We start from the raw sequence: 18,011 nt of genomic DNA, 5'->3' as shown, positions 1-18,011 counted from the left end.
GAGGTGAAGCAGAATTAAGAATACTAATGATAAGCAAGGAAGGAATTTCTGATAGTATAAACACCAAGAGTAACATTTTAGTCCTGAGCATCCTTTTGAGTCAACCCTTTCTTTTTTTTAAGCAGGCTGCTAAGACAGTCCTTCTTCTTGGTTTGACCCTCCAATTTTCTACATCCAACCACGGTTTCTTAATATTCCTGATCCTTTGAAAAACAATTCAGTCCCACAGTTTTGTCATGACCTTCCTGATCCTATGATGAAGAAACATCTTCCTGGGCTGGGGATGTGGCTCAAGCGGTAGCACGCTCGCCTGGCATGCGTGCGGCCCGGGTTCGATCCTCAGCACCACATACCAACAAAGATGTTGTGTCCGCCGAGAACTAAAAAATAAATATTAAAAAATTCTCTCTCTCTCTCTCTCTCTCTCTCTCTCCCCCCTCTCTCTCTCAAAAAAAAAAAAAAAAAAAAGAAACATCTTCCTGAGGCTTTCTAAGTTTATTTCTACTCAATCTCTTCATAGTTAATTGTTTACATTGAAACACTTCATCCCTAACAGTATCAGCTTATGTCAAACACAGGAAATTTTTCATCAATACTATAATACAGAGAACAAATAGTCAGACTTCCCTGATTGTCTCAACAATGTCCTTTATGACTTTCTTCACCCAGACCAGGAGGCAATCAAGATTCACATAGAGCAATGAATTTCATTTACTTTAACCTTTTTGTCTTTCGTGATGTTGACATTTCTTAAAAACCATTTTCCAAAAGTTAAAACCAATTAAAAATGTTTCAGAACCAATTTAAAAATTTTTTAAAACCAATTATTTTGTAAAATACCCCTCAGTTTGGGTTTGTCTCATTGTTTTCTTTACAAAAATGATTAATCATGATTATAATCAGGTTTAGTATTTCAGCAAGAGCAATATATAGGTGACATGTCCTTTACAATGCATCACCCTTGAGGGAAACATGATGTTAGCCTGTCCCATCACTGATAAGATTAATGATTTAGTAATGGCAATATCCACAAGCTTTCTCTTATAATTAGTAAGTACAAGTATTCTCCTTCATAATTAATAAGTAAACTGTGGGTCAGGTTGTGTAAATATTGTTCTTCAATAGTTTTCCATATAATGTTTTAGCATCATCTTGCCTGAATTAATTATTAGGATAGCTGTAAAATATAAACAGTTCTTAATTCTAAAATCAATGGTCAAACAGGCAATATGTAGAGAAAAATAATGGTGAAGTTTCAAAATTTCACAAATTTAAACAAAAAAAAAATCACAATAAAAGTTTTATCAGGTATTCCCTAGAACAGTAGTAAATTGCCAGGGAACTGCTTGTCATAAGCAAAGAAAACTTGTACCAGAATGTAAATCAAAGCACTGCTTCCTTTGTTGTAAATTTCCTCCTTCACCCTGCCCCCCAAAAAATCGATCTAAAATATTCTACCAGAAAAAAAAAGGTTTGATTTGAAGAATATAGTTAGTGATGTGATTTATTTCAAGGTTCAAGCTCTATATTTGCTTACAGTTGGGTAACAAACAGTTGATAGATAGGCAACTTGTCCAGAGGACCACGTCTTGAACAGGACTGTGTTAGAATATAAAGTCAGAATTCACCTTTGAGCACTTCCTCTTTCTACAACTATATTCCATCTTATTTTTTTTTTCTAACTCTATCCTTGATGCTTCTTCTAATTCCAGGGCTGATGTTCCAAAGCCTTTCCTTCTATAACTAAGGTTCTCTAATATATGCAACTTCTCTTTTTTCACATAAACCAGGGAAGAAAAGGCCTCATATAAGAAAACCACTGAATAACAAGTGGAAAAAAAACTGGGATGAGTATGATCTTTATTTATTCAGAAAAGTGGAGTTAGTCAGGATCTGGCTTTGGATTCCCATCTTCTTTCCAAAAAAATTATGATAAAAACTTTTTTCCTGCAGTGTAGGTAGGACAAGGAAGAGAACAGTGCCAAGAGAGCCAAGGGGTTAAAACTGATACAAGGGAGAAGAGTTCAAAATGGGGATTGATCCTACTATTCTCCTCAAGGCTATCCCCTTGGCTTTCTCTCAAAGATGCCTCCAGAGGGGCAGAGTGGTGACCCCTTAGAGGCTGTACAGTAGCAAAAAAATCTTACGCAATAGCTCTGATGGATATTCTCATACATACATTTCCTATGGACAGAAGCACATTTGTTGTGAACTACTTATATTCCAACGTCACTGCATAAGAATCCTTTAGAAGTCTTAGCTAAAAGAAGATTCTTTTAATCCCTCTCCCAATTGCCTGTCATTATCACAGTCTACAGTAGAGAGAGATTAATATAAAAATAATTCTTTAATCTGCTCACTACTTTCTAATTCCTAAACACCTAAATCATTTCCATCAGCCTCATTAAAGAGTCCAAGAATTTCTTACCATTTTTGCTTTCCTTCAAAATCAAAGAAGCCTGGTTTAGGAGTATTGCAATTTCCAACTTTGACCTAAATGAGGAGATTAAAAAACAATTAAGAACTTATTTTTCAAAGAAATGTCAAAAACTTTCTTTTCAAATTTGTTTAATAACTATGGATTAGAAAATATGCATCTATATAGAATAACAAAATTTAACATTCTTTGCAAAAGCAAACAACAAACCAAACTTAAAAATACACATAGCTTTAGCTTACTATAAAAAAAATTATTATCTAATACTATATTTACAAAAAACTGTGGGTGACAGTTTCATTCGTTAGTAGAACAATTATAAGGCAAATTATAAAATAGATTATATAGTCTTTCTCAACACTATAATAAAGAACTTTTAACAAATTAACAAACTTTAAAGTTCAGTTTTTCAAGAATCCATAATATTGTTTCTTTATGCTGATTCTTATAATGCTACTTGCATCCCATCTCTCCCAAATTCCAGGATAAAGTGTACTACTTTTAAAATGGCCTATTATGAAATTCATCAATACGAATTTAGTGCCAAAAGCCATGCAAAAAATTTCAAGTGTTCTCAACAACAATATAAATTCTATCTATTCCACAATAATCTTGTCAATACTTATTTTTTTGGTCTTCAAATGACATCAATGGCTAAATTACAGATTATTTTCATTATGAATATGTACAAATGAAATTCATACAAATGCAGAATTCACCATGCAGTCCATGACTGCCACTGCAGAATCTCCCTTCCTTATGAACTCTTAATATCATTTATTCTGTATATCTCTTGTGGCATTTTGACATTTTCTACTGTATTAGGAAGTTCTGCGTAAAGTCTTGTCTTTTTATTAGAACACAACCTCTAAGAAACTATTCTTAACTCACCCATAGCAATTATCTACTTCTCAGGGGCATTCCTGATATTTCTATTATTCTTGCATAGTTGCATTTTGCTAAAATTAAACTGATGCCTTTACCCAGCCATACTGATCTACTCACTGCCTTAGGGATTTTTAGTTCTGTGTTTTGCTCATATTATTTCAATCTTTTGAAATGCCTTCTTTTCTTCCCTAGGTTTTTCAAAATGCTATATCTCCTTTCTGTCTTGCTCAAGGTTCAGATTCTAAGAACCTTTTCAGTGTACAATGATCTTATCCACCTTTGAATTCAGAAAAATTATCATCTCTCTCATTTCCTGAGCAATTAATCTCATGGCCCTCTGGCTGTTATTAAAATGTATGCTTTTATAGAAGCAGCCCTGTTATGATAGGCTGGAGGGAAGAAGAGGTGAGAAAGTAATGTCTGTCTTGAACAGTCTCACAATAGACCAAACACTTGACTTATTATAAGTGAGCCACACGATAATCGTGCAAGGAATGACATTACAGACTCATTTGATAAATGAGGAAAAAGAATCTCAGGGGGGTTGTCTCAATTCACATGTTACCAAGTACTGAATAAATAGTCAGGATTTGAATCCTGGCCTGTTGGACTGCAAAGTCCAATATTCCTTCACTACATCATTCTGCCTTAGGTGTTACAGAAATGAGGCTTCAGTTCTGGTGTCTCTAAAATCAAATGAATTATTGGATTGCCAGAAATATGGATAAGATAAACTATAAATCATCTTAAAAATAACAATTATTAATATTTTTACATTTTTGTCTAGATGTCATCCAGAAACAGAAACCAATGCCAGTTATCTGTTCTTTCTTCCTCCTACAGTATTAGTCTCAGCTAGACACATGGTCATCCAACTGAAATAGTATATGTGGCCATGCAACTTCTGTCTAGGTTTTGGGAACTGGATGTGTACAAAAATTATAAAAATATCTTCCTTATAAAGAAAAGGGGCTTGTTATCCCCTTTCCCTTTGACTTGATTAGAACATGTATATGGTGATGGTGACCCTCTCTGGCCATGGGAAGAGGAATCTTAATTTGAGACTTTATGGTCTTAAGATCCCTTTACACTATTAAAAATTAAGGACCCCAAGGAGCTTTTGTTCATGTGGATTATATCAATTGATATTTACCATGTTAGAAGTTAAAATACTTAAGATATATTAATTCATTTGAAAATAACAATAAACCCACTGCATGTCAACAAAATAAAAAATGTTTTATGAAGAATAACTACATATTACTAAATTTAAAAAAATAGTGAGAAAAATGGCACTGTTTTACATTTTGTAAATCTCTTTAAAGTCTGGCTTAGTTGTAGTTTCATATTTACTTCTATATCCAATCTATTGTTATGTGTTGCTATGGTTGAAGTTTATAAAGAAAATCAACTTCACATAGATATGTTGTTAGAATACTAAGAAGTTATTTTGATCACATTTTCAGGTAACTGTGGATATTGTTCTTTTGATATTACACCAAAATTCAACAATAGTAATTCCTTTAAGATTAGCTGCAATGTGATATCTGGACTTACATCAATGAATTTTTCACACTGTCTCACTGAAAACCATTGGTCTGATGTGCACTTTTTGAATTGATCTTTTACCCACACGTGTTTTGTAACACTGCCCTGTGAAATGTTTAAAAAATATAGTTCACTGAGTTACGCAGATTTTCCAAATGTTGATGTATTTCTTTGTACATTAAAAGTTCACAGGGCTGGGGTTGTGGCTCAGAGGAAAAGCGCTCACCTAGCATGTGTGAGGCACTGAGTTTGATGCTTAGCACCACATAAAAATTAAATAAAGATATTGTGTCCACTTATAACTAAAGTATAAATATTTTTTTTAAAAAGTTCACATTCATTATTCTCATTGCTTATAAAAAAAATTTTAAGTACTAGATGCTGTCAAGCTCATGGCAGCAGATTTTCTAAACTTCTAATTTTCTAGAGGGTTTAAATGTTATCATTGGCAACAAATATTTTCAATTGTTTTCCTTAAAGGCAAGGGCTCATTTCTCTCATTTTAAAGAAACTATATGCCAAATAACCAAATATGAATACACACAGTTTATCTGTCAGTTGTTCTGTTAAGTAAAAATGATTTTCCATGGTAAAAAGTGGGTAGTTTAGTTTGCAACTCAGAAATCACATAAGTGCTTTTCCTCAAAACAGCAACATATTCTGATGCATCAGAGGTGCCTTGGGTGTACCTCCCATTTCATCACACACAATGTCAAAGAGACTTGTACTCAAGGGTTAATTTTTTTAAAAAAGACTAAATGTTTTTTTAAATTATAGGTGGACACATACCTTTATTTTATTTATTTTTTTATGTGGTGCTGATGATCAAATCCAGTACCTCACACGTGGTAGGCAAGTGGTCTACCACTGAGCTACAGCCCCAGTCCCTCAAGAATTAATATTAAATAAAAACAAATAATATACTCGAGTATACGGTGGTTAAAAAATACACATGACCATAGATAACAGTTTGCTATCACTGCTTTGATTCATACTAAGGAATCAGCTGTTTTATTCAACATGACAGCATAGGAAAAATTCAACAATGTCTTAGTATTATTATGAAAATAATTTTGATCTTATGAAACCCAGAGAATGTCTCGGGAATTCACAGGGGTCCATGGACCACAATTAGAGAACTGCTGCCTTAGGGGATGATTGAGCTATAAGACAATAAGCAGAAGTCCTTGGATGATCTCATGAAAGAAAGCCACCCTACCAACTCTGGATCACCTACCTCTAGATTATTATCTGAGATAAACAAAGGCTCAGCAATTGACCCTGTATCCTAACTGACATGGAAACTTTCTAACTCCCAAGTTTAAAGAATAGTTCTGGATCTAGAAGACTGAGAAAACATAACAGCAGTTTCTGAATCATTTATGAAGCAGGGATATGCACCACTTCAACAGAGTATCAAAATTCTGTTCTCTAACATAGGTAGGTATGGTAGGTGCGTGGGTAGATAAATAGATAAGTAGGTAGGTAGGTAGGAAGAAAGAAAGGAGGAAAATATATTTAGTGCCCTTGAAGCAGAATATTTCAACAAAAGTTGCCAAGAACAAATGCCAGGGAATCGAGTATGCTCAAGTTAAAGGAGGATATGCAGAGTATCTTCAATTCTGCTAGTAGTGGAGGATCTTTTTGTTTTTTTAAAGAGAGAGTGAGAGAGGAGAGAGAGAGAGAGAATTTTTAATATTTATTTTTTAGTTCTCGGCGGACACAACATCTTTGTTGGTATGTGGTGCTGAGGATCGAACCCGGGCCACACGCATGCCAGGCAAGCGCGCTACCACTTGAGCCACATCCCCAGCCCAGTAGTGGAGGATCTTTGTTGGGGTTTTGATATGAGGTATCCCCCAAAAGCTCACCTGTGAGACAATACAAGAGGGTTTAGAGGAGAAATAATTGTGGTATAACATTAATCAGTGAATTAATCCCTGATGGGATTATCTGGGTGGAGGCTGGAGGCAGATGGGGTGTGGCTGGAGGAAGTGGTTCATAGGGGGCATGGCTATGGGGTATATATTTGTATATGGCAAGCAGAGATCTCTCTTTCGCTCTTCTTCTTCCTGATCATAATGTGAGCTGCTTCCCTCTGTCACACTCTTCCACCAAGATGTCCTGCCTCACCTCAAGGCCCCAGGAATGGAGCCTGCTGTCTATGGACTGAGACCTCTGAAACTGTGAACACCCAAATAAACATTTCCTCCCCTAAAATTGTTCTGGTCAGATCTTTTACTCGCAAAAGAGAACTAGTTGTCTAAAACAATCTTATCAAATGAATCCAACAGGAATTTGAAATTTTCATTGCCTTTCATTTCACAGGTATCAATGAGTTATCTTCTGTTGAGAGATTGCAGGCTAATACACAGAGGAAGCAAAAAACTGTTAAATGATTTGATCTTTTTGAAATCTAATTAAAAAGATAATTTTGAAGTCATAGTTTAATCTGAGACTAAAAGAGCTAAGATTTTAACTAGGTTAACTTAGATCTCTGCCTGAGAAAATAAGGTTCATCTCTTAGCTTATTTTATCATCTTCCTGCCAACAATCTTACCTCATTTAGCCTCCAAAATGGGATGCTAATCCAAGTTCGATCCATCTTGCAGACACTGTATCAGACTTCAAACTTCATTATTCTACCAAAGATGCTATTTTGGGGGGATGGGGGAATTGAACTCAGGAGCATTCAACCACTAAGCCACATCCCCAGCCCTATTTTTTTTTTTTAATTTTATTTAGAGAGAGGGTCTCACTGAGTTGCTTAGCACCTTGCTTTTGTTGAGGCTGGCACTGATTCTCCTGCCTCAGCCTCCCAAGCCACTGGGCCAAAGATGCTATTTTTAACACTGTCTCAGAATTCTGCTAGAAATAAAATTCCATATTTCCAGGTAAAGTTCAGAACCTTAGAGTTAGGAGTTATAATCTAGTTCTGACAGATGTGTCTATATGACTCTAGGCAAGGAGCCTACTCTTTGGTAAATGAAGGGAATTATCTGGTGTTTATAGCTCTAAAATTTTTATGATTTTATCTAACAGAAACATATTCAGCCAAAACATAATTCAAATTATATTTAAGGTTTTTTTTTAAAATCACAATAAATGTAGTAATATTTTACTTTGTATTGCAGCACCTTATTCATTACAATCCTGTTATTCCCTTAGATCTCAAAATATTTTTAATAACATTACCATATTTACTTCAATATGTCCCTTTGGCAAGAGTAAATGAATGCTAAACCTTATTTTATCATCCTCATTTTGTAAAGGTTCCGAGGCTGGTAAAGTACAAGGTCACTAAGTAAGAGAAGACACAGAAAAACTGTGTCTTACTGTCCAGCTAAGTAAATAGCCCTCGTGGCAGACAGATCTTTTCCACGTCCAGAATGATGCTAACTGACAGCAGTTAATCAAAACACACATACACACACCCTTCATTTCGCCTAGCCATTAATCATGCACGTTGGCTTTCAGTTTTGGGAGGAACACGACGACCCCCTGTGTCTCTTGCATCCACCTTTTCCCAACTTTACCTGCTTGTACCTGGCATACAGGTATAAGAGCTGCTCTCTGCTGGCCACCTGAATCAGGCTCTGGAGGTGCGCGGCAGCCTTCTCAAACAGCTGCGCCAGGTTCCTGGACGCCTCGGTCTCGGGGTTCTGGGGGGATTCCACATCCCCGGAGTCGTCGCCTGAGCTCAGCTCTCCACCGCTGTCGCCCGTGATGGCCCCCGCGGGCAGGAATGGTGTGGCCATGTCTCCTCGCTCTGTGCGTCCCTCTGTGGCAGGGCCGTCCGGCTCAGACCCGAGGTCAGGCCGGCTGGGGCCCTGGCCCACCGGTCTGGGAGCTCAGCCGGGGCTCGACTCCGCCCCCGGCTTGCTCACTCCGCGCTCGCTCACCCAACTCGCCGCCTGGCCACCACGACTGCCCGGGCGTGCAGGGCCAGCTCCGTTGCCCTCCGCTGCTCTCCCCAGTTACCCCGTTCTCCTCAGGCTTCACTCAAACCCAACAGGGTGCTCGGGCTCACTCGGGGTCCCTCCAACGGCGCGGGGTTCCGGGGTCGGCTCCACGGGCGGGCGGGGGAGGGCGGAGCGCCGGGCGGCGTGAGCGCGCTCGGGCTCGGGCTCGCGGTACGCGCCACAGCCTGCGCCGCGACCGCCGTGCGCCTGCTCCGCGCTGGTAGGGGCGGCATGGGCGGTCCCGCGGCGGACGCCTCCCGCACAGGTTCTCGTGGGGCCGCCGGCGGGACGTGGCTTGGAGAAGCCGTCCTGGGTCGTCAACATGTCCGTTTATCATTTCGTTGAAATCAGCGGTCACCAACGCGGGAACCTGCAGTCGGGAGAGGCCACTGGGGATAGGGGATGGAGGCCGTCCATTTAGTAGTGCAACGATTTGAGCGGAGTCGCGGGAAACACGTAGCCGAGGATAAAGGTTCCGCGTGCTTTCGCCTACCCGGGATGGTGTGCCCCAGGCGCCCCCAGACTGGCGTGCTTGTGCGCGCGTGCGCAACCAGGCCCTGAAAGTTTGGCTCTTGTGCATTGAGTGAATTGCTAGGTGATGGGACCTTCGCTGGTCTACGATATGACGGATGGGTCGAATGACTCCCCTCTGTGGCTTGTTTTACACACTTGTGGACCCCGCATCTTCAGGGGCTCTGAGAAGAGGATTCTGGAGCTTCAATTAGCAGGGTCTACAGAGCTAGGCCTCCCCTCTGTGCTTTGCGGGCACTTTGGAGTGAAACCAAAAAGCACGTTGTCATTCCCCCAAAGGAACTTAGAAAACTATGTGTATTTTTTAAAGTAACATTTTTCAAGGGGTAACATGAGGCATTATTATGTCCTACATGTTGTAAATACACACATTTAGCCTTCAAAACGTAAGAATGAGAACCATAAGAATGGTATGAAGAAAGAGTTAGGCAGAAGAGTGAACAGGATAAGGAACAATAAGAAAAAAATAGAAGGTGATTCAGCTTGCATCAGAATTCAAACCTTGAGTGTGGAGAATGATTCCACTATCAGTTGCCACTCTGAAGGGATGACTAATGACCAAATTATTTAATTAAAATGTGGTAACAAAACTGGGAGAGATGGCATATGCCTTTAATCCCAGCTGCTAGGGAAGCTGAGGCAGGAGGATCCCAAGTTCAAGCAAGACCTTGGCTTAAAATAAGCAGGACTGGGGCTGTAGCTTAGTGGTAGAGCATCCCTGGGTTCAAGCCCCAGTACTGGGAGAAAATGATAATAATAACAGCTTGAGTCTCTTACTGTTTAAGGGATTTAGCCCTTACTACATAAAGTAGCTACTGTTATTTCCATTTTACACATAGGAAATCAACACACAAGGTTAAGCAACTTGCCCAAGGGTGCACAGGCAATAAATGCACAAACAAGGAAAAAGTTAAAGCTGTAAACCAGAGGTTAGCCTGCATGTGTTGTAATAATAGACAATGAACCAGAAAAGGAGATATTGAAAGGGAGATGTATGGGCTTTTATATCTCTCATTCAGAAGCTGGCCTGACACTTATAGCAAGGCTATATTATTCGCCTACAAGATAGAAATAAACTCACAAAATACTGACCTCAGACTGGGTCCCTCTGATAAACTGACACAAAACAAAGCACTCCATTAAGTTTGTCTACACACAGACAAAAACAGGGTCAGTCTGCAATTACAAATACCAACACCCTTCCCCTGGCCAACATGAGTAACTACTTCTTTTTTATAAATTACAGCTTTATTTTCATGCAAGTCTTTTCTTCCTATAGACAAGCTTGAACTTCCCAGGCATAGAAATGCTTTATAAAAGATCAGATGTAGAACAAATCTCTCCTTCTTTAGACCCTCCTTCAAATTGCCAACCAAAGCCCAAATCCCATAAAGTTTTTTCTTTACACATTCTTATCAAGACAAGCCCATGGCTCCCGAGCTCCCACGTTCCTACTTGTGGCAACAGGTAATGAAGGCAGATTTACAGATAGGTAGTTAGTGTGGTTAGGTAAATCAGGTCTAATATGGAGTAAAATCAAGAACAAAGGCCATAGTGAGAATGGAGTACAGGAAAAGGGGAATTGAAAATGTCCCCAAGGCCTAGAGCCCATCCCAACGAAATATTAATGAAGCAGCTCCCAGCAAACAAGCAGATGCTAATCCAAACATCCTTCCTGCCTGGATTACTTCTTCAGCCCACCTGTCCCCAACCCTTTGGGCCTTCCCCACCTACATTCCATCACTGCAAGATAACAGAACTAAGGACAGAAATGCGACAGGAATGCAGGAAAGCTGAGAAGACCTTAGTTATAAAAGAGGGAAGACCTCCCCCTTCCATGGATTCCACCTCTTGGGTCCCCTTCTTCTTTTCTGCTGGCCTTAATAAAGCTTCTACTTTCTACTCTAAACTTATCTCGGAGTGCTTCTCTGGTGTTATATTTTAGCATTCGAAGAAGCAAGGACTCGTCACTGGTAAACAGCGGTAACAGTAATAATTCCAACTCGGTAAACTTTAGATGGGTACCTGGAGGTCTCTGGCTAAAAGGCCCTGATGCATGAGAATGTTTTATTTCTTGAAGATTCGGTTAAAGCCCCCAAATTATCAGGATCTGGTGACTTTGAGAAGATAGACCTTGTGTTTCAAATCAGGCATTTCATGGGAGAGGCAAATGTTTTTATAAATTCCAAGAAATATTAGCCAAGATAAGGAAGCCATGAAAAACCAGCCTCTACCTCAGAGCAAAGCCTGTCCAAGGAAGGGACATCACCTTTGTCCTTGGAAGAACCCACAGAGCACTCCTAGGCACATTCCCACCCTGCTAAGTTGTTTATCTACAAATAACAGGAGAGATCTGCTGCTGCAGGTGTCCCTGACTCAGTCAGGCTAGGTGGGGATCCATAGCAACCCCCTAGCAGCCACCAATCAGCATGAGACAGGGAAATACCTGGGATGCCAGATGACCCTCCCAGTAGTTTATGGTGGTTGATAACATGTTGGGAAACCATGTAGTTCAGCACGTACACCCCTCTTGGCTTAAACCAATCAGTTCAAATGAATACCCCTTTTGTACTGACCAATCACCTCTACCCAACTTGTTCCCGCCAGTGAATGTGCTAATCATGTTTTAGAGTTGTTATTTGATTTTCCCGTGGTGTGTGATGATTTGCTAAGAGATGCTATGATGTATGTGAAGTCCCTGTCTTCTCCAAAGAATGTATAAAACTGCTGCAAACCCTGGGCTTGGGGCCTCTCAGCGTCACCAGTAGCTGTGTGTGCGTGCGGAGGACGGAGCTAGCTCACAATAAACACCTCTTTGCTGCTTACATCGATCTTGGGTCTCTGGTGGTCTTTGGGGGGTCCTGAATTCGAGCATAACAGCCAGAAAAAAATATAATTCTCCTGCTAGAATTAAAGCTTAACAGTCAACAGAGAGGTTACTGATTCAAACCACAAGTAGAAAGCAGTAGCAGGAAATGTTAACTCATGGAGTCTAAAGTGGACCAAAGAAAAGAGCAGGCAGGAGAGACGTGGTCCAGATGGAACAGGTCCAATTTGTGATGGCTGCCATATTGGACCCATGTTCATGGCCCATCTAATGGTCAGTCATTCCTACAGATAAAACAAGTATTGATAAGAGGATATACACTGTGTCAGGTCTGTGCATATCCTTGGTGCTTTGTTCCTAAGTGTCTTTGTTCCTAAGTGCTTTGTTCCTAAGCCCTCGGGCAAAAGAAACAAATCAGGCACCTGTCAATCAGCAGGGTCTCCTGGCCAATCCTGGATCTCAGCCAGTTCCCCCAACCAACTCCATTGGGACAAGGGACTCTAAAAAACACCTTTTCCTGTCCCAAGCCCTTCCCTTCCTGCCATAAGCCCCATAAAATTCCAGTCTGGTAGAGTCCCCACAGGGTTTCTCCTCAGACCCTCTTCCTATCCACTCTGTTGGTCTGATAGGGAGTGGGGTCTCAATAAAGCCTTGTTCAGCAGCCTTTTTAAATCTGCCTCCTTTTGGTCACTGCCACTGCCTGACCTTACACACAGTACATTTAAAACAAAATTCTAAGAAATAACAAGCTTGGGAAACAGAATGAGTCTTAAACTGGCCATTTCTTCAGGTGATTCTGAGCAGTGCTCTGAACCTGCCTCAGTCTGGCTGGGCACAGAATCACGAGCCACTCAAGCAGGAACAAAACTTTATTTTTGAAAAAGCCGCCAATACTCCATACACGCCGGCAAGCCAAAAACTGGTCCACCCACGTGTGCGCCTGGGGGGGGGATGGGGGGGGCGGACCTCCCCCAGAATTCCCTCCTACTATCCTTCCCCAACCAATGGGAACTCTCCAGGAGTCCCGTAACATGAGTCCCATAGCAGGCCAAGGTGAACAGAACAGCAGGAGTCCAATTTCCATATGAATGTAAATCTTAACATAATCATATCATCTCAATGGCTAGCTGGCGTCACCTTACAACCGAAAGTGCCATGCATCATATTATTTGCTTGTGGCTCCTAGCATCTGCCCCCTTCTGTTTAATTAAGCAACAGGCAATGTGGCTAGGGACCGTGCCTGTTAGGTATGTCCAATTCAACCTATGGTTCTTACCCGTCATCTGAAAACTTACCTCTAGGCGTCAGCCTCCTGTCTTAGGTTGATACCACTGCAACTGAATCATACCCGTCACTGACTACCGGTCCAGTATATAGCCATACCTGTGGATAGGCCTATGCACCAGTGGGGGGGTGAGGTTCTTTGCCTCACCTCTGTTGGCCCCCAAATTTGACCTTGGTGCCGGTGGGGGGGGTGAAGTTCTTTGCCTCACCTCAATTGGCCCCCAAAATTAGACCATCACTAGTAGAAGGGAGGAGGATACAGAAATGCCACGACATCAAGTCAATAGACGGCTCTTTAGGAAAAATTGCATTACTGGTGACACTACAGCAAAGATACGCCAGCACTACCATAATTCGCTGCATCAACAGATAGAGCACAATGCATACAAGTGATACATAGTCCAGGCAAGTTTTGTAAGCAGTTCAAAGTGGAGGAATCTATCAATATGTCCATTTCCTCCCAAAATAAATCGACTCAGTGATTGAGCATTACTTGTTGAGTTATTATTCATTGATGCATCAGTTTATACAGTTTGTTGTGATAATTATTGAAGAAGTTGTAGTTTGGTTTCATCTTTGTCTTCACCGGCACTGGGATGAAAATAGGGATTGACAATGATGTTAAGAAAAGAGAAAAAAAATGTAACATTTCAACAGGTATTAAGAAAACAATTTTTAGAACAATTTACATTATCCTGAACAGAATTATTAAATATAATGAAAAGGAAAGGTGAAAGTAAACAAACAGATCTGTTAACCTGCTTATTTGTACACATATTAAAACAGTCTTCAACAGCTGTTTACCCAAATTAAATTAAACCATTAAGATCACGTGAATAATAAAAAAAAATTTGGGATCCATATTTTTATGAGCGCTCCTCATATATGATATATGGACATACGCACATACAGACATACGACACAAAACAGAAATGTGCACACGTAACATACAACATATAAGACAATAGTAAAGGCCTTGTAGATTACCTAGGTGAAATCTCCATTGCAATGTTTAAAAACTCCATAGTCAAAAAATAAAACTGATCAGAAAAACATTAATTTATGTCTGTATGAGCTCAAAATTAAAATGGAACTTTATGATGTGGGAAAAGCAATAATAAAATAGATATTGAAAAAAGCATCCTGGTTGATCACTGTGGAAGATGTAAGAATAGTCAAGCTGGAGTTCTGGATATCAGCTGTTATGGATTTGAGTCAAATCATCTTCTTTTTCTGTAGAAATTGTTTTGGTTAATCTCTCTGGAATCCAAATCGGCTGCTGTTCCTCCTGTGGAAAAACACAGACAGAGCCCCGACTCCAGACTATCACTGGATCCGGACCTTTCCATTGTCCTGTTAGAATATCTTTCCAAAGTACCTTAGGCTTATGTACATTTTTTGGATACAAATGTCTTTCCGCAGCACTAAGTCCCGATGAATTCAAATTTAAAAAGTTTAGAGTAAAAAGGGTTATTTTAAGTTTATCTTTGGGGGATATATACCCCTTTCCAATTCCCTCCTTTTGTTTTAATAAGTGCATTTTAATAGTTTGATGAGCTCTTTCAACTATGCCTTGTCCTTGTGGATTGTATGGAATTCCTGTTATATGAGTAATGCCAAATGATGAGCAAAATTGTTTAAAAGAGGTGGAAGTATAACCAGGACCATTGTCCGTTTTTAACTGTTTTGGAACGCCCACAGTGGCAAAATTTTGTAAGCAATGAGCTATAACATCTTTAGTTTTTTCTCCGGCATGAAGGGAGCCCATCAAAAATCCAGAAGAAGTATCAACTGTAACATGTAAATATTTTAATTTTCCAAATTCTGGCAAGTGTGTGACGTCCATCTGCCAAATATGGCTAGGTATCAGTCCTCTAGGATTGACTCCAAGATTAACTTGTGGTAAAAATGTCACACAATTTGACATTGTTTTATTATATGTCTGGCTTGTTCTTTAGTTATTTTAAAACGCTTTTGTAAAGTATTAGCATTGACATGGAACCTTTTATGAAAATTTATAGCTTCTTCTATTGTGGAGAAAATATGTATGTCATGTGTAGATTTATCTGCTAGTTCATTGCCCATACTAAGGGCTCCAGGCAATCCTGTATGTGCCCTGATATGTCCTATAAAGAATGGATCTTTTCTGTCCCAGATTAGACTTTGTATAGCGGAAAACAAAGAGAAAACAGTAGAAGAAGGTGAAATCCTATCAGCATCTTCAAGGGATACTATAGCATTAACTACATACTGACTATCAGAAAATAAATTAAATACAGAATCTTTAAACATCATAAAAGCTTGTAATACTGCATTAAGCTCTACCTTTGGAGCTGATTGTTTGGGTACTAAAAAATGTAAAAGTTTGATCAGGAGTAACTACTGCTGCTGTACCATTGTTTGACCCATCAGTGAATATATTTGGAGCATTTATGATAGGGGTTTTTCTTGTCCTTTTTGGAAAAACTACAGGATGCTTAGACCAAAAAGACAACAAAGGATTAGATGGTAAGTGATTATCAAATGAAACACTAGTTTTACACATGATTATTGCCCAAGTATTTAGCTCATTAGCTAACTCATCAATTTGATCCATAGTATATGGAGTAATAATTTTATTGGGAGAAATCCCAAACACTCCCTTTTCAGCTTTTATTCCTTTGAGTATTAATTGTCCTACAGCCTCAGGATATCTAGTAAGAATAGTGTTAGGAGAATAAGATAACTGTATCCACAATAATGGACCTTCTTGCCAAAATACTCCTGTAGGAATATTTTTTAGTGGTAGTACAATAAATAATAAAGGCAAACTTATATCAATTCTATCCAAATGCATATTTTCCATATATGTTTCAATGATTTTTAATGCTTTTCTTGCTTCAGGCGTTAACATGCGGGGTGAATTTGGGTCTGATGGACCTTTTAGAATATCAAATAAAGGTCCCAACTCTCCTGTTGGTATGCCTAGATAAGGCCTTATCCAATTTATGTCTCCCAATAACTTTTGAAAGTCATTAAGTGATTTGAGTTGATCTACTCGTATTTGAATTTTTGGTGGACGGACCATGGTTGAGGATAATAGAACTCCTAAATAATTAATTGGAAGATTTAATTGTACTTTATCTATTGCTATCTCTAGATTATAATTTTTCAATAAGTTTGTAAGTGTGGCATAACATTCTAGCAATGTGTTTTTATCTTTATGTGCCAATAACACATCATCCATATAGTGAAATATTTGTAGTTCAGGATTTTGATTTCTAAGTGGCTGGATTGCTTTATTAACATAAATTTGACACATAGTTGGGCTGTTAGCCATCCCTTGAGGGAATACTTTCCATTCATATCTCTGATCAGGATCTTCATGATTCAGTGCAGGGATAGTAAATGCAAAATGTGGACTATCCTCGGGATGAATTGGAATTGAAAAGAAACAATCTTTAATATCTATAGCTAAAACATGCCAGGTTTTTGGTAAAGCAGACAATTGGAGAATCCCTGATTGAGCAGGTCCCATAATAACCATCTCATTATTAATGGCTCTTAAATCTTGTAACAATCTCCATTTACCAGATTTCTTTTTAATGACAAAAATGGGAGTATTATGGGGGGATACGGAAGGTTGTATATGTCCTTCCGCTAATTGTTGTCTGACCAAGTCATGGGCTACTTGTATCTTTTCTTTAGTCAGGGGCCACTGAGGAACCCACACTGGTCTTTCTGATTTCCAAGTAATTTTGATTGTCTCAGTGGCCCTTTCTGAAAACCCAATCCATGTCTATTTATTTCTTGATCTATTTGAATAGGTGCTGTCATACCTTGTTCTTGTTCTCTTAATCTTTTTTCTTTCCTAAAGCCTTGTTTAGCCCTAGTAGTGGGCGCGTTAGGATTGATGTTATTTGTTAATGTCAACCTAATTGATCTAGGACATCTCATCCCCATAAATTTACGGGAAGATGATCCAATACATAGGGCTGTATAGTTCCTTCACATCCTTCAGGATCCCTCCAATCTAATACCATAGCACTTCTATGGGGATTTGTTGCCACTCCTTGGCCTCGAAGCGTTTGAGTGGCTTGTTGTAATGGCCAATGTTTTGGCCATTCTTGACGAGATATGATGCTGAGGTCAGCACCTGTGTCCAGCAGCCCATTAAAGTCATGTCCTTGAATATTTAATTTTAGCATTGGGCGAGAATCTAAATTTAAAGACAGCATAGCCCAATCTACACCTGTGGAGCCTAATCCCTTGGAACCTCTTTCTATATTACAACTGGAAAATTTATCATGCAGGCTGGGTATTATTAATAACTGTGCTATTCTATCTCCTGGTGAAATTACTGATATACCTCTTGGAGAACTAGCTATAATTTTTATTTCACCCTCATAATCGGGATCAATTACCCCAGGACTTATCATAAGTCCTTTTAGTGTAGAAGAACTGCGTCCCAATAATAAGCCTACTGTTCCCTGGGGAAGAGGTCCTTTTACTCCTGTGGGAATGATTTGAACTCCCATCTCTGGAGTTAGTACTG

The 18,011-nt window shown here is 39.4% G+C and overlaps 1 protein-coding gene and 1 long non-coding RNA gene across 5 annotated transcripts in view; both read right to left on the bottom strand.

Annotated features, from left to right (window-relative positions):
- ACBD6 (acyl-CoA binding domain containing 6) overlaps positions 1–9,231 on the bottom strand; it is a 169,218-nt gene extending 159,987 nt beyond the window's left edge. For 2 of the 4 annotated variants that reach the window (XM_081297510.1, XM_081297511.1), the window contains exons 1-2: positions 8,410–9,228; positions 2,429–2,493 (exon numbers count right to left, since the gene is read on the bottom strand). In XM_081297510.1, coding sequence (XP_081153636.1) covers positions 2,429–2,493; positions 8,410–8,631 — 287 coding nt within the window. In that variant the 5' untranslated portion in view covers positions 8,632–9,228. Of the gene's footprint in view, positions 1–2,428; positions 2,494–8,409 lie in introns of all 4 variants that reach the window. The other 2 variants (XR_014022439.1, XM_081297509.1) reach the window with 2 other exon arrangements.
- LOC308650944 overlaps positions 1–18,011 on the bottom strand; it is a 902,096-nt gene that overhangs the window by 363,468 nt on the left and 520,617 nt on the right. The window lies entirely within an intron of this gene.

Source organism: Spermophilus citellus (genome assembly GCF_964194105.1).
Source record: "Spermophilus citellus genome assembly, chromosome: 6".
In the NCBI taxonomy this organism is placed as follows: Eukaryota; Metazoa; Chordata; class Mammalia; order Rodentia; family Sciuridae; genus Spermophilus; species Spermophilus citellus.
Note: the sequence above shows the minus strand (reverse complement) of the source record. Positions and strands in the feature narration are given on the sequence as shown.